The following is a 17348-nucleotide window of genomic DNA, read 5'->3' as shown; positions in this document are numbered from 1 at the left end:
TGGTCTTGTTGCGAGGCTCCTTCACTATCAACGATCGAACATTTTGTAATACGAAACCAGAATCAGTTTTGCACTTATTTGGTGTTTTTTTTAAATGTATATTTGTAACGTATATACTTACATATACTATCTTCCATAACACTCGTCATTCTGTTGCAGTTGTGAAGACCGATTGTTACATTAAATCTTTGTTTTATTGTAGCCTAAATGTGTTACTATCACATAGCTATACACAAAGCATTCTTTTTTTCACATATTTATTTTACTATTAATTGTATTTGTTTCAATACTAATCATTAATTTCATAAAACATAAATGCTTATTTGCACAATAGTGCACTGTGAATCTGGCTGGCTGTTTTTTTGATTGTTTAATAACCACTGACAGATTTCTAATTTATAAGCAGAAATCTCTCTATCTCTCTATCTCTATCTCTATCTCTCTCTATATATATATATATATATATATATATATATATATATATATATATATATATATATATAATAATTACTACAATCACTTAAAACCTACAAATACCAAAAAGTGCCATGGTGTTTAAAGTGTGTATTTGTTGAATGTATCTATTCTAGTACAATATGTTGTATAGCCTATGGTAATGGTATCAAATCAAATGCTGCTTCCAAGAGAAACATTCAGAAAAAAAAAAAAAACACCCAAAGACTCAAACCTCTTGTATGAAAGATTTATTTACATAACAAACAGGAAAACACTGATCCAAACCCAGTTGAGGAAAATGTGTCCTAGGCAAAAACAATATCTTTAGAGGAATGTATTCAAAACAGACTCAGGATTACATTTACAGTGCCATCATAGACATGGATGCATTTACAGACTTGCTCAAAATATACTAATAGTGAGAGTGAAAAACCTTTTTAAAAACCTATGAAATAAACAATGACTTTGAAGTCACAAAAAGTAAACAAAATCATATTGTATAAAATAATCCCAGAGCTACAAGGAGCTAGACTTTTTTTTTTTTTTAAACCATAGTTGCAAGCAACTTTTATCAACCAACAGCTGGAGCGTAAACATTGGTTGACAGATTTCATCGAGTTGAAGGGTCGTGCTCAGTACAGCCATCAAAAGTAATGTGTCTTTTACAAGCAAGCACATTCAACACAGTTACAAGTATTATTCTGCCTTTCCACCTACTTCCTACCACTGTGTAATTCTTCTGTTTTATCCACATGTTTCACAGATCTGACATCCTTTTTCTTAGGGAATACAATTTAGACACTAGCATTATCTATACATGCACTATATATTTTTAGTTCAAAGCAACTTTCTGAGTGATGAGATACATGTTACCCTGGGATGTTCAAACCCAGTTGGTAACAATATAATGTACCACATCAATTATGGACCAATATTTCTGCCACAAACCAGGAATTTGTTTGGGTGTTGAGTTCAAATATCAACCTTTCTCCAGAATCGCAGACTCCACCTTTAAACTTATTTTAGTATTTGTACTTAAGGGGACTACATCGAGAATATAAATTGCATCAATAAATCACCAGAGAGCGTGAGCGGTATATTCTGTGCCACCAAATAAGTTTACAGTCAGAAATACTGAAAAGAAAAAACAAAAAACAGAGGGCTGAGATTGCCTCCACACGGCGCTCACAGACAGTTCCCCAATACGTGAAATGCCTGCTCTTTTTCACGACCACATGCACTAACATGCACACGTGGCTGGACCGGCTATCAAAACAAAGAACAGAGAAGCTTGGATTACAACAGACAGAGGGAGTGGGACTTCTCTGTTCAGGATGCTTTACTCCACTACATTTTTACATAGAAAATATTTGTTTGCTTCTACATTAATGTTCTGAATGTTAAGTACAGCCCCTTTAGGCAAATCATTGGAACTGCCACCGGGGATCAGGATCGCAGCCTAATACAGTCCTCTTTATGCCAGGTGTTTTTTTTTTTTTTTTTTTTTAAAGGACAACATTGAACAGTTTTAAAAACAATTTAAGAGTTTATATCTATTTAGGCAATGGAAGCTTGAGAGAAGAGAAAAAAGAAATATAAAATATTTTTTCCTGTTGAAATTGACTTGTCAAACACACAAATCTTGAGGGGATTAGTAGCCAAAGCAACATTATAATATGTTTGTAAAAAACAATGCTGAGGTATGACTGATGAAGCAGTTATCTTCTCATGTTTCATGTGCATTGTTTAGTTGATGTACAGGTTTTCTGATTTAGTTTGTTGTTCCCTAGTCTCGGGCTCAGGGAGCGGCTCTATGACATGTTCCATAGTCTCGGGCTCAGGGAGCTGCTCTATGACATGTTCCCTAGTCTCGGGCTCAGGGAGCTGCTCTATGACATGTTCCCTAGTCTCGGGCTCAGGGAGCTGCTCTATGACATGTTCCCTAGTCTCGGGCTCAGGGAGATGCTCTATGACATGTTCCCTAGTCTCGGGCTCAGGGAGCGGCTCTATGACACGTTCCCTAGTCTCAGGCTCAGGGAGCGGCTCTATGACACGTTCCCTAGTCTCAGGCTCAGGGAGCTGCTCTATGACATGTTCCCTAGTCTCAGGCTCAGGGAGCGGCTCTATGACATGTTCCCTAGTCTCGGGCTCAGGGAGCTGCTCTATGACATGTTCCCTAGTCTCAGGCTCAGGGAGCGGCTCTATGACATGTTCCCTAGTCTCGGGCTCAGGGAGCTGCTCTATGACATGTTCCCTAGTCTCAGGCTCAGGGAGCGGCTCTATGACATGTTCCCTAGTCTCGGGCTCAGGGAGCGGCTCTATGACATGTTCCCTAGTCTCGGGCTCAGGGAGCGGCTCTATGACATGTTCCCTAGTCTCGGGCTCAGGGAGCGGCTCTATGACACGTTCCCTAGTCTCAGGGAGCGGCTCTATGACATGTTCCCTAGTCTTGGGCTCAGGGAGCGGCTCTGTGACATGTTCCCTAGTCTCAGGCTCAGGGAGCGGCTCTATGACATGTTCCCTAGTCTTGGGCTCAGGGAGCGGCTCTATGACATGTTCCCTAGTCTCATGCTCAGGGAGCTGCTCTCTGACATCTTGGCTCTCTGAGTTACCCACTGACTCTTCACAGAGATCTAAATCCCCGTCTGATGTACAGCAAGACGATAAAGCGGGCAATGACGACTGCTTTAAGTGTCCTTCAGAGGAACCTTCAACAAAACTTGTTTCTGTGGAACCCTTTTCCTGATCACCTGCTGGTAACATCGGCTCTGGTTGTAGTTGGTCAACAGTGGCAAGAGTAACACTTTCAGATGTGACACTTTCAATTGGTTTCAAGTCCATTTCTTTTGGTCTTTGAGAAGGTGCTGAAGTCAAGACGTACAAGACTTTTGCTGGCTGCCCCAAGACGAGATGCCTGCACGAAAGGATTAGTTAGCCAAACACACTCCTACAAAACAATATTAAACAGTACTGGGCATTTGTTTACAAGAACTCTATACTTAGTGTTGTTGAAGAAATTTGTCTTTGTACTAACAGCTGTCAGTCAGTGTGACGACTGCTAAAGTGCAAACACAAATGCTATATGCAAATATTGTTAAAATGAAACCATTTGATTGGCTATGTAAAAACAAGTTCTTCATCCACGTAGATAAGGAATAATAAGTGTTCCAACTGGTTAATACAAAGACAGGGGGCGCCAACGTGAAAGCAGTGTCATTTTTTCTTACATGCAGTTTAATTTCAGTTGGACTTAGATTTTAATAAATGTTATTTGGTCTTCGACATTGTCAATGTTTTTTAATTGATTAAAGATAGTCGGGTGATGTAATGTGGGTAGTAGTTCCTACTCACACTCGATCTTTGGCTTTGTTATCTGCTGGGTTAAAAACAAGAGACAACTTTTTCAAAAAACTGTGTAACACTAAATACTTGCTATGATTCAGGTGGTATAGGCAGTAAAGAACATACCTTTCTCCTGAATGACTTTGCATACGTGATTTGGTCTATCAGTTAAATGTTTGGTCATCAGGTCACCGCCTGATGCGCCTGCGAGGAGGTCACAGTTCAGACAGACCAGGGTAAATCTGGGGGGGAAACAGAATTGTACGTCTTGACCACTTTCAAACAGAAAAAACAATCTGTATTGTTGAATGCCGAATAGACTTCATGAAGCCTACTTACCTTGATGCAGATGGATATTTCTTATGATCCATTTTCAAAAATCTGTTTTTGGTTATGGTACTATGGAATCTAACAAAAGGCCAAATAAACATTTGTCACAAGATTTGACACACTGGGCCTAAAAATGAAGTAATTTTTTTTTTTTTTTACTCACCTTATCATATGATTCCCAATAGAGACTTTGCAACTTGTCCGATATTTGCACGCACCACAATTCGAAAGCATTGGGAAATGAGAAAAGAAGTGATCAACTCGTGTGTTGCACTCAATGCAAGTGAACCGTCCTCCATTGACTCTGAAATTTGGAAATTAAAAAGAGAGCACAGACATTCAAACATTTAAAATAATTCCTTTTATGAGTCCAGTCAGATTTTAAGACACTGAAAAGGATAAATGATTAGAATTTGTGTTGTTAGGCTGTCATTTATTTTATCTGCAACAATATAAGTTAATTACTGCAAATGTACAAACTAATAACAAAAAAGTACTTCAGATAATTGTGTGCTGAGAGGTCTGCAAGTTCCTAATTTTATTCTACTAGTCTAAACTCTTCTATTACAGCACTGTATTACCTTACGTCTCATCTGCTTAAAAACCCATATCCCATGCCAGCATATTGTTTTTGATTACTGAGCCCAATTAGCCAAATATCACACTCAGTTTTTTTAAAGAAAGAAATCCCACACTATCTGCTATATACACACACCATATTATGTTTAGCCAGCCTAATGAAGACTGTCTGGGAAATTAATTGAAAATGCAATTAGCTACGTTGTGCATTGCTCGGCTTTAATACTGCCCATTAATCTGCTGCCACCCTGTCATGAATACTCAGGAGGTGGGGCCCTATATTAGTGGTCGGGGTGGCCAAATCCATTCATTAAAATCATAACATCTCCACACGAGGAGTGTGCTACAAAGTCTGGTAAGCTCACTTCTTTCTAACTCCACACCCCCAGATATTTTAAATTTTCAAACTTGTATTCCTCAGACCCAACTGACGCTGACTCAAGCGACATCACTTGAGGTAATTTATCAGACAGAAAGCAGTTACCGACATAAAAGTACTAAAAAACATTTAAAAACAAAAAGTCTGTTTGTCTGTATTAGAAGAGAATTCTTTTTCTAATGAAAACTAAATTAGTTATTGCTGCAGTGTCTTTGATTGCTGTGTAAAAAAGCCCAACCTGAGATTCCTGAGCGCCAGATTGTGCTTGGGAGTATTCCGGCTATCTTGCTTCTTGCTTGGAGTCGTCTTGGCTTTTCCTGCTCCAGAGCTGTTTGACTTAAATTTGGATAGACTGACTGGAGGTTTGGTTTGCGGGTTGAAACTTAGTGTTTCTGGACTAACAGTAAAGCCAGATTGATCAGGGGAGGTCGCCAATGTGGGTGTCTTTCCTGTAAGGGAGGCTCGAATGGTCACCTGCAAAGAGAACACCATGTGCATTGACGCTGATTTAAATGAGTTTTATTCCAAGAATAGTTTAAAAAGGTCTAACACAAATGTCGTACTGATCTTGTTATGACAGGATCAGACCTTTGTTCCTGGAGGAAGGCCTTCCAGGGCTTTAGGTTTTCTGAAAGTCTTGTGGACGTGAGTCTTGTGATCCACTTTCTCCCGGTATGTGAGAAAATTCAGTCTGCATTTTCCACAGCGATGGATCCCTTTTTTCTGAAATAGAAAAAACATTGCAGCGTACAATACACAAAAACATAATAAATAAGTGGTGCGACCAGGAGGCTGATTGCTAATATGTTACATTTGGATTCACTGAAAGAATATAACGAGCATGAAATACTTTCATTGCTATAATAGGGCAGCAATTCATTTTGTTTGGTTCCAACTCATATTTATTACTCCTTTAGGGCAGATGAAGAGAACTAGGTTTTATTGTCAGCCTTTTATATATTACAGCAGGGTGCAAAGCAGACAACTAAATCAATCCAACCTTGGAGTTGGAGCTAATAGTACAAACTAACAGTGTGTTTAAACTCCTGCAAAGATAGTTTCTACGATCTTAAGAATTTCCAAGTGTGTAAACACATTGCTGCTGTTAAACCATGACTCTATACAGTATCTACATTATATTGCAAATGACACTAAGAAATGCTTTACTAGCTTCACAAAAAACTAGATAAAATGCAGCATCTTACCTGATGTTTCATGTAGTGTTGCATGTACATATGACTACTTCTAAGAACTTTGAGACAGAAGGGACAGAGCAGGTCTTTTGTGTTTTCATGGACACTTCGGAAATGCGTCTCCACATCCGTGAAGAAAGACGACCTGAAATTGCAGACCTGTGGAATCCGTAAAACAGAATTTTAGTATCAGTGAATGTTTTCCAACATTAAACCAAATCACAGCTCAGTATTAAGTGACAGACCTGGCAGACGTAGGGCATTTCCCCAGGCTTGTGGTTGTCCTTCATGTGTTCCAGGAGAACTTGCTCTGACTCAAACGCTAGCTCACATATCTTACAATTGGCTTGAAATGGAAAGAAAAGAAAAATTACAAATGGCCACTAGGCAAATTGTCATGTCAGATTGAGCCGTATAGACAATTATGTTATACTTGAGGATTCGATTGGGCTGTGAGCGCTCTCGATGTGGCACTGCAGCTGGAATGGAGTCATGTACTGTCTGTAGCAATGCTGGCAAGTTGTGTGGCTTTCCCAGCTCTCGCTGTTCTGTTTTTCAAGCTCCAGGTGGTGCTTCATGTGGTTCATGAACCTGCAAGAGATCACACACACACACACACACACACACACACACACACACACACACACACACACACACACACACACACACACACACACACACACACACACACACACACACACACACACACACACACACACTAAGAAGGAATCTCTTGGCCCTGTAGTGATTTTCATTTGAATTTTCAATCAGATGCAAACACCTTTCCAAAAGCCATTCATATACATTCAACAAATGCAATAATGGTTTCATAAACAGGATTAATTCAAATAGAGATGAAACAATTACCTCAAGTCAATTGCCATTCATTTAATTGGTTACTTGTTTCAATACTTTTTACATGACTTCTGCTTTTCTGTCATATATGGTAGTGAATTGTATACAGTGGGGGAAATAAGTATTTGACCCCTTGCTGATTTTGCAGGTTTGCCCACTTACAAAGAATGCAAAAATCTACAATTTTAATCATATGTACATTCTAACAGTGAAAGACAGAATCCCAAAGAAAATTCCAGAAAATCACATCATATGAATTTATTAAAATTGATAACCATCTGATGAGGAAAAACAAGTATTTGACCCCCTGGACAAACAGCAAGTATTCTGGCTCCTACAAGCCAGTTAGTCTTTCTTTAAGACACAGCCCCAATCCGAACCAATTATCTACATCAAATACACCTGCCTCACCTCGTTACCTGTATAAAAGACACCTGTCAACACCCAAACAACCAGCATCCAACATCACCACCATGGGCAAGACCAAAGAGCTTTCTACGGACATCAGGGACAAGATTGTTGATCTGCACAAGGCTGGGATGGGCTACAAGAGAATCGGAAAGCAACTTGGAGAGAAAAGATCAACTGTCGGTGCAGTTATCAGGAAATGGAAGAAGCACCACACCACCGCCAACCTCCCTCGGTCTGGGCCTCCACACAAGATCTTGCCTTGTGGGGTGTCCCTGATCATGCGAACGGTGAGGAATCATCCCAAAACCACAAGGGGGGAACTGATGAATCAACTGAAGGCAGCTGGGACCACAGTTACAGAAGAAACGGTTGGTAACACACTACGCCGTCATAGATTGAAATCCTGCAGCGCACGCAAGGTCCCCCTGCTCAAGAAGAAACATGTACAGGCCCGCATGAAGTTCGCCATTCACCACCTGGACAACTCAGAAGAGGCCTGGAAGAAGGTGATGTGGTCAGATGAGACCAAAATAGAACTTTTTGGCCTCAACTCAACTCGTCGTGTTTGGAGGGCAAAGAACACCGAGTACAACCCAAATAACACCATCCCCACCGTCAAGCATGGTGGTGGCAACATCATGCTTTGGGGGTGCTTTTCAGCCAAGGGGACGGGACAACTCCATCGTATTGAGGGGAGGATGTACGGGGCCATGTATCGTGGAATTCTGGACCGACATCTCCTTCCCTCAGTGAGAGAGCTGAAGATTGGTCGAGGATGGGTGTTTCAGCACGACAACGACCCTAAGCACACCGCCAAAGCAACAAAAGAGTGGCTGAAGAAGAAGCACATCAAGGTTCTGGAGTGGGCTAGCCAGTCTCCAGACCTGAATCTGATTGAAAATCTTTGGAGGGAGCTTAAAATTCGAGTTGCCAGGCGACAACCTTGGAACCTGAATGATTTGGAGGCTGTCTGCAGGGAGGAGTGGGCCAACATCCCTGCCGAAATGTGCACAAACCTTGTCACCAACTATAAAAACCGTTTGACATCTGTGCTGGCCAATAATGGCTTTTCTACAAAATATTAACATGCTGTTTGTCCAGGGGGTCAAATACTTGTTTTTCCTCATCAGATGGTTATCAATTTTAATAAATTTATATGATGTGATTTTCTGGAATTTTCTTTGGGATTCTGTCTTTCACTGTTAGAATGTACATATGATTAAAATTGTAGATTTTTGCATTCTTTGTAAGTGGGCAAACCTGCAAAATCAGCAAGGGGTCAAATACTTATTTCCCCCACTGTATATTTGGGTTTTGTGCATTTTGTCAAATATTTGACCTAATAGACTAAACAATTGCCCAGTTAATCAAGAAAATTATGGGAAAACTTGCAGCTGTAAAAATCACAAAACCTCTTCATTTCATTCACCAGATGGTAACATCTCTCACTCTCACGCACACACACGGCTCTTAATCTACAAATGCATGAGATTTGCGGAGTATTTATATAGCCATTTAAAAAAAAGACACATACAAAAAACAACGCCAAGAAGTAGGGGAAAAAAAATTATAGTCTTGGCCTGTGTGCATGCAGTGGTTATGGTCCAGGTCCCAAAGGTTTTAAAGATAAATGAAGTAATCTCCTTGCATCTCACTTTCTAAGCATGTATAATGGCCTTTATAATATCAGCAATTACACAAAGATTTTTGTTGTGCCTAATGATGTAGTGCGCCACAGCTACCTGCCACTGCTGCCCTGACGAGGCATGGCCCATTTTTCAGCCTGCGCATTCTGCTGCCTCAGCTTCCCTAATAGAAATTCTTATGTGGATGAACTATGACCTCTGTAAGACGGCAGAGTGTGGCTGCAGTACAAATGTGTTTCCCCATTAAAAGCAGCTTACTGAAGCTTTTTTTGCAATGTTCTGAAGCAAAGTTATTTAATCACAGGAGCAGTTCTTACGCCACCTAAACTAGCAGTCATTTTTCATCTTTAGGCCCATGAGGGAAAACAGTCTGATACTGTCATCCATCTGAGAGGAAAACTGCACTGAGGGCCAAGAAAGACGCCCACGCGGTCTTTACTGGCATGGACAAATATCAGTCAGTCCCAGTCTGCATTTTGAGAGCATGACATTGTATATTTAGCAAGGATAACCATAAAATACGGAAAGATTGGAATATTATCCTTTTATTTTACTATGGGTAAGCAAACATATAATCATACCTGATATTGTTCTTGAGAACTTTCAAACAGCTCTGGCACTTAAAAGTAGTATTGGGCTTCTGCCCGTCCTTCTTGTCCCAATCTCCCTCAAACTGTCCGTAGTAGAAGTCTGAGACCAGCATGATGCGCTTGTTTGCAACAAAGTTCAGGGCTGATGGAGCTGTACTTTCCACAACTGCACAGCCACTCTAAAAAAAATAGAGATGTTTTACATGAATTAGCAAACTTCATGTTGTCTGATTCGCTTAAGCCAAGATGCAAACACATCAAGAGCATGTTTCCTCAAAAAGAACTGATGTCTGAGTGCTTGTATGTGGTAAAAAAAAAAAAAAAAAAAACTCAATATAGGTGAAAAAAGAAACAAGCAAAACAATTTAAAAAATGTTTGCATTACAGCTTGTGAAAAATAAATAAACTTAACTAAATAATTTTGAGGGGAATAGTTTATATATCCCATCTAAAGCCTCTTTCCAACCAAGTAGTTACAGGAACGTAGTTATAGGAACAGTCCACTTCTAAACGTTTCTAACTATTCTCCCCCAAAACCGGTTTTCTATTTGCATTCACACTGGCCTAGGAACTGACCTTTTGTTATTATAATCACAGCCATCTAACCACCACTATGCGGAAAAGGGAAAAGACCCTGCCCCGAAGTAGGAGCTGAAGAGTTACAGGAACTGTGGCCAGAGGAATTTAATAATCCCCAAATTGGTCCAGTCTGAACACAGTCTGGTCGGAAAGCAGCTAAATAGGTAAGACCAGTTAGAGAATATACCATTAGGAAAACAAACATGGTTATGACATTATGTAACTAAACATTTGGTTTTCCAACATTAATGTTTCACAATGTTCATCTGCTGTCCTCATGATCAAACTGTATGAAATGCCATTAAGAGCTTTTTTTTGGTGGACACTTATCTACCACATTTTCTTGTTTAGTTCCAATCATGGACACTATTCCACAAGATTTTTACTCACCAATATATGAAATTTCAGGGCCTCCTGTGTAAGGAATTCTTCTTGACACTTTGGGCACTTTTTCTTTAAAATCCCATTTTCCGCAGGGGCAATTACTTTTGCCGGCCCTACAGAAAACCAGTTAAGATGTTACAATTGACACGCTATTAAAACATGAGAGGATCTAAGATTAGGTTTAGGGTTTGCTTAAAGTAATAAGATTATAAAAACTATCATTAAATCTAGTAATAGAAACGTACCCAAATCAAGCTTGGGTCTTTTTGCTGCGCTCTCTATTGGCCGTGGTGGTAATCCTAGTTTGACTAAACTTTGATCTGTGTGAAATCCAAAAAAGACATTAACATTTAATTGCAAGCTGATTGATCTAAAAGTATGGTAAAGTCAGGTTAAAATATTACATTAGAAGATAACAAATTACCTCTGTTATTGTTATTGGCCTTTACAGGCACAGAAAAGGTCTGAAGAGATTGTGAGTTGGACTGGATAAGCTGCAGCTGGTGAGATTGTGCTGAATACACAGCCGGACTCTGCACGTTAGACAACGTCACAACGTTGTTGCTAATTTGTTGCACCTGAGGCCTGTGGACGGCACGAGGCATTACTGTGGCTGAAGTGACCTGCTGAAAAAGCTGCTGCTGACTAGCTGAAAGACAGAACATACAAACTCTTCAGACAAACTTTGCATTACCAGATTCAAACTACAAACATAATAACTGATGAGAGGGGAAAAACGATTTACTCCTCAGCGGCCGTATTACAGAAACGTCCCGTCTTTAGTTAAGATTGGAAGAGTCTATGATAGGAGTCTAAGATCCCCCCCCCCCCACCCAATTTGGTATTACAGAAGCAAATCCTAACTTGCTTTCGGAATCCTATCTTATCTCAAATTAGAATACCTAAATACTCAATCCAACATCAGCTATTGACTTACCTAGCAACCAACGCTACTTTTCTCATCTTGCCGAGCTAAGAAACTTTTACCCTTTTTTTTCTAAAAAAATGGAGCAACAACAACAACAACAATAATAATAATAATAATAATAATAATAATAATAATAATAATAATAGGCATTTTTCAGTTGACCCACAACCGTGAGAGCCCCATGCTGCCGGGTTGCCCTCTCCAAAGCTAGTCGCAGTTGCTTGGCTAACTGCAGGACCATGGCCCGGGGTCGTCTGTATCTACTAATGAGCGTTTTGACCCTAACATATCGTTAGGGTCTGCCAAAAGTCTCTCAGTGAATAAGCCCCACCAGTTGATATTTTGTTGGTTGTCTGAAAGCAATAAAAGAGCAGCTATACGGAAAGTTAGCTAACACTATGGTGGAAAAGTGAAAGCTTAACGGTTGTCCTAAAGTAAGGAGTTTATTTACGCTTTTGGGAAGACAGGATGCTTGTGTTATACACTTTTCCTATCTTAAGTTAGGATAGAAACACTGACTTAGGAACTGTTTATAGAAAATCAGGTCTTGACCCTAATTACCATGGTTGCCAAACAGTTAAGATAGGATCTGCAAGTTGGGAAGTTTCTGTAATATGTCCTCAGAGGTATATTATACTCAGGCTTACCTGGTACAATTGTAAAGGAAGTCCCAGGAGGGTACTGGCTCCCAAGGGAGGCAATGAACTCACGGTTGTTTGCCAATTGTGGAGACGTGACAATGAAACCCTGAAAAAGAAGAAGAAACAAATCCACATTAAACAGGTGTTTGTTTTGTTGTTGTTGAACATTTTTTGCAAAACATTTTATTACCAACAATACCTGGTTATTGATGATAACAGGATGGGGGGTCACTGTTGTAAGATTGGGTGCTGCAGTATTTACTGCATTTCCAGCCACACTCAATGGCAGCATCACTGGCGAGGAGCCAATGGCAGGCTGAGGAGCAGGAGGCTTTACTTCTTGTTTCCCTGCATTGTCTCTCTGAGGAGGTGGAGGGTTAGGCTTACCATCCTTCTGGTTATTAGCTGTAAGAACATACAAAAAGGGCCAAAATAAGCACTTCAACAGGAAATGTATTTACATTGATACATTTATAATACGCTATGACATACAGAGTACTCCAACGAAGATGGGTTCATCATCATCATCATCATCATCTATCAAGTTAACTTCAGGAACTTGTTTTTGCCACGGCTCCAGCTCCTCCTCGACACACTCCATAAAAAGTTCAGACATTGTGGACCTATAACAGAAAATACAATATTTAGCCAACCTGAACTCTACTACTTGTAGTATATATTTGATGTTATCAAAAAATTAATTCAATGCCATCTAAACCAAGCCCTTTGGGCTAAAAAGCTGAATTAAATAGTAGTAATACTCTTTTTATTAGATACTATATTTTATGGTAACTATACATTTATGAACAGAAAATGCCTCAACATCAGTTTTAACAGTTAAACATTCTGACATGTCACAGTAGGAAAAGCACAGGTGTAAATAATGAAATCAACAATGTCTGAATTTATTGGAGCTGCTTTGGCTTCAGGCTGCAGTTATTGTGTATGCTAGCTAACGATCACAAAGATAATGTTATTAGTAAAACTTGTACTTTTCCTACTATGATGGGTCATCATATCTACTGTCTTGGATTGACAGTTTTGCTGAAACCACTGGTACAATAACTACATTTAAATGCACACAGAAACAAGGTTACTGGCAAAAATCACATTAAAGTGTAAAATCTTAGGATGCATTTATATGAACTGCAATACTCTCGTTACTGCAAAACATGCATTTCATTTCCATATTTTTTTTTCCTGATTGGACTTTTTAAGAGGTGAATCATCATACACAAAATTATTCTTCACACAAACCCAGTTACTACTTGCAAAGTGGTTTGCAGAAAATCTTCTGCTATCAGGCCCAATATGAATATTTTACACTGGCTGCGCTTTTGTGCTGCATTTTTTCCTCACGAGCAACAGATGTTTGTTTTTTTTAACCTTTATTTTATTCAGGGAAGGTTCACTGAGAGGCAGCCTCTCTTTTGCAGGAACGCCCTGATCACATACACAGTCTGATCTGCTGGCCACTGAGCAGCTCCACTGAAGCAGTTGGGTTTAAGGGCCTTGCTCAAGGGCACCTCAGTGGTGGTAATGAGGGAGGGACAAGCACTGCTCTTTCACTTTCCCCACCCAGATTTCATCCTGTCGGTATGGGGATTGAACCGACGACCTCCCGGTCACAAGCTCGCTTCTCTAACCTTTAGACCACCACTGCCCATAATGTTATTCTTGAATGGAGTGAACACTTGTTCCTAAAGGAATAGTACTGTCCCTATTTCTCCCTCCCTTTGTGTTCATGTCCCACTGGCTGGCTGGTCGTCTGAGCCGCTGCCCAGGCCGAGCTTCTGCAGAAGATTGGTGTTCATACAGAGGTTACCCACTGATAGCACAGGTGTCCCGCAGAAGCCAGGTCACCCCAGTGAATGTGAGCGTACTAACCCCAATACTGTAAGCTCTATGGTTAGCTCTTGGTTGATGCTAGAATGGATGGTCTGAAGGGACAGGCAAAAGGCATGACCCACCTCTGATTTGTTAAATTTAGGATAAGAATATTAGAGGAGGGTAAATCATGCCTTTGTCGGTACTTCTGGACCATTCATTCTAGCATCAACCTTAGCTTGTGGCTGCCTCCAATCTCCCACTGAAGCCTGGCCCGGATAGTGCACAGTGCAGAGCAGCAGTATGGCAAGCCTTTTGAGCATTTATTCCATATCCTTGATAGACGCCAGGTTCCTCCACTAGTTAACTAGCTAAAGCCAAAAACTTACTAGTTCACTAGTTGGACTGTTTCTAGACTTTAATAGTTAACTGGTAAGAGCCAAAGTGCACACTAGTTAACTCGCAGGACACTGTTAATGAGGAGGAGGGGGATTTAAGGCTTTCTATTGGCTCTCCAGTTCAAAAGTTAATAAATAATAGTATCATGGTTTTCTCTGGATAGTGTACAGGGCTCCAGACTGTGACACTTGGCGTCCCGCTTTCGTGGCACAAAATTTACGAGTGGTGATCCACAGCCAAAGGTCATCCATTTTGTTTGCTAAAGACGGTAAATTGGCGAGGAAAAGGCTACATTGCTGAGAGCCCCACTTTTTTACAGTAGTGCCTGACTTCACTTATCTCCACAGCAAAATGTTGGTTGGCTGAGGATGAGTGATGCGATGGTTGCCTAGCAAGAATTAAAAAAAGATGCAACTGGTCTGATTCGAGGGTCTTCAACAAGAAAGGCAGTGCGCCTCACGTTTTGCAACCTGCAAACACGCTCTGTCTGATCACGGTCTAAAGCCGCCTACACATGATCAGAAGAAAAACTGTGAGCTAAGGCGCAGAGCAAATTGCAGGCACTCCAGAGGTAAAGCGCAGTGCAGGTGTACATCATCACTGCTTCTGGCTTTGGTTTCACCTTGAAAAGGTCAGCGGCAACAAGGTCAAAGTTGAAATAATTTGGACTTTGAGCGCAGTGCTTAGCGGCCATTTCCACGGGTGCCCCTCCTCAAAGGTAGCACTTTCTCCGAGTTGTCTCCATAGCTCTTCCCATAGAAAAACAATGGCACAGCCAACGAAGAGCGGTTTTACCACAGATCATGCATAGGCGGCTTTAATGCTTGATCCATACACTCACAGTATAGGAAATGAACACAGACGGAAGCCATATTTCTTTCCCCTACTATGGCCACACCCTTCAATAGCATTCACACACTACTATTGGCCAGGCGTCCATGCTTACATGTACAAGTCCTATCCCCTGACCAATTCCCTAACCTTAACCACTCAAGGTGAAATGCCTAACCTCAACCAATCGAGCTGCTTCGTAGGGGTAGGGGTCTTGGCGTGGCCATAGTGGGATTCGTAATTTTGCCAGCCGGAATCATTCGTCATAAGGAAGTGGGCGGAGTCGGACATCTAACCACGCCTTTTATCCGACTCTACCTCATTCCGCGTTCTGCACGGTTCTGCAGCGAGGACCCTCATTTAGGAATAATTTACCTTTCCAATCGCCTTCCAAGATGGCGTCAGTATTGCTGATATAAATTAGCAATCAAAACTAGGCCTAAATAAGCTACCAAAACATTATAATATGGCATGTTATCATTATATTGATTAAATTAATCGGAGAATGTAAAGATGCTATTTTAGTTTTGAGCTAAGTTAACATGGTTCCCCTCGCAATCTAACCTAAAATATTTAAAAACATTAATAAATAAAATTAAAACACAACTATTAGCTTTCTTCCTTCAAACCTCTGAACAGTCACCACTTCAATTGTGTACCATTAGCAAATATAGCTTGCTCAAAATGTAACGTTACTGCGCTGTGTAACGTTATTGTGTTGTTAGCCAGTCGGTCCTTTTCAACACCCAACAACCAAGGAGCTAATGCTAAGTAGCTAACATTTCTGATTTCCAATGCTCCTGCTCTTAAAATGCTGCAGTATGTAGCTAGTAAGTCATTTTTTAGAAAGGATTTTTTAGACTTCAACACATTTTTTTTTTTTTATTTATTTCCAATTCATCCTATCGTTACGTTGCAAGTTATCGGTTAACGATAACATTAGCTAGGCTCTGTTAGCATTTTCACATTGTCCGGGAGGTGAATGTTGGGACAAAGACTGCAGAGTTACAGGAAAAGTTACAAGGTTTGTGTTTCAGCCTACCTCTCTCACACCCAGCCTCTTGTCTCAAGGCAGAGCCGTGTCTAGACACCAACTTCAGCACTAACGTTAGTCGCTGGTCTGAGGAACACAGTGCGAATCTAATTCACACAGGACAGGGGGGGAAGTGTATCCATAGAGTGTATCGCATTTGCTAGCCCAAAGACGACGGAAATGCTAAAACTGTCTGGACCAATCAGATTACCGGTCGCATTTCTTCTTCTTTTGATGGAATTTGCGGCGGATTAGACGCGACAAAGACGTATTGCTGCCCTCCACAGGTCACATGCACAACTCCATTCTTTTTCTGTTGCGGTTATGTCTATGGTTGGCATACTCCCCAAGTCTCCATCTACGTTTCCCTTTGTCCTTTATTTAGACTGTAGGCTATACAAAGATTGACGGCTTAACAGACAGCTCCCCAAAAGTGAAGCCAAAACATTTCGATTGCCCCCTGGTGGCTGGCAGTATAGGTCATAAATCCCGCCTCCTCCATGTTAGCGGACTGGACATGGGCCAAACCAGAGCCAAACTAATGGACCGGACTTCGATACCGCGACTCCACCGCCCGATCACTGCGCAGACACCACGGATGTATAACAGACCCAAACAGACACTTTAAAATTACAAGAAGGCAGCGCCCATATACGGGATATTTTGGCTTTATTTTGTACAGTGGGAGTAGCCTAAGTGAAGACCTCTACATTGCGGAGACGCGTCGTCCATGATCTTTATATTAATATGGTTGGCATCCATTAGTAATGCATTAGGAATTATGGACAGGGGGACATTTTCCAAATTGGTCCCCTCATCCATACACCCACTCTAGCACCACCGCCACCATCCATCCTTAGCTCTTATACACAGGTAATTCTATTAGGCCATTAGCCTTGGAAGGCCCTACATCGATCATGTTCCATATTTCCATTGTTGTCTTGT

General features: G+C 40.8%; 1 protein-coding gene across 3 annotated transcripts; it reads right to left on the bottom strand.

Annotated features, from left to right (window-relative positions):
• Positions 1-689: 689 nt before the first annotated feature.
• LOC114557458 (zinc finger protein 280C) lies at positions 690-16654 on the bottom strand. 3 transcript variants are annotated; one of them, XM_028580945.1, is made up of 19 exons: positions 16413-16654; positions 12806-12936; positions 12513-12718; positions 12320-12419; positions 11169-11393; positions 10990-11064; positions 10751-10857; positions 9773-9960; positions 6713-6870; positions 6525-6625; positions 6292-6438; positions 5675-5809; positions 5325-5560; positions 4292-4432; positions 4138-4206; positions 3925-4040; positions 3808-3832; positions 2978-3370; positions 690-2827 (listed from the first exon to the last, which is right to left on the bottom strand). In XM_028580945.1, the coding sequence occupies exons 2-19, from the start codon at positions 12927-12929 to the stop codon at positions 2203-2205; spliced, it is 3171 nt and encodes a 1056-aa protein (XP_028436746.1). In that variant the 5' UTR covers positions 12930-12936; positions 16413-16654; the 3' UTR covers positions 690-2202. The 3 variants fall into 3 exon arrangements, with proteins under 3 accessions (XP_028436746.1, XP_028436738.1, XP_028436729.1); XM_028580937.1 differs by having other exon boundaries at positions 690-3370; positions 3808-3829; positions 16413-16652; XM_028580928.1 differs by having other exon boundaries at positions 690-3370; positions 16413-16651.
• Positions 16655-17348: the final 694 nt, after the last annotated feature.

The sequence above is a fragment of the Perca flavescens genome, chromosome 1 (assembly GCF_004354835.1).
Source record: "Perca flavescens isolate YP-PL-M2 chromosome 1, PFLA_1.0, whole genome shotgun sequence".
Taxonomy (NCBI): domain Eukaryota; kingdom Metazoa; phylum Chordata; class Actinopteri; order Perciformes; family Percidae; genus Perca; species Perca flavescens.
Note: the sequence above shows the minus strand (reverse complement) of the source record. Positions and strands in the feature narration are given on the sequence as shown.

Bases quoted from the DNA above. Each gene is read 5' to 3' on its own strand.
- LOC114557458 (XM_028580928.1), bottom strand. From the start codon at position 12,929: ATGTCTGAACTTTTTATGGAGTGTGTCGAGGAGGAGCTGGAGCCGTGG. The intron at 5,810-6,291 runs GTAAGATGCTGC...TTTCTATTTCAG, and splicing joins AACACTACATGAAACATCAG to AAAAAAGGGATCCATCGCTG. The intron at 4,041-4,137 runs GTAAGTAGGCTT...TTTCCCCCCCAG, and splicing joins AAATATCCATCTGCATCAAG to ATTTACCCTGGTCTGTCTGA.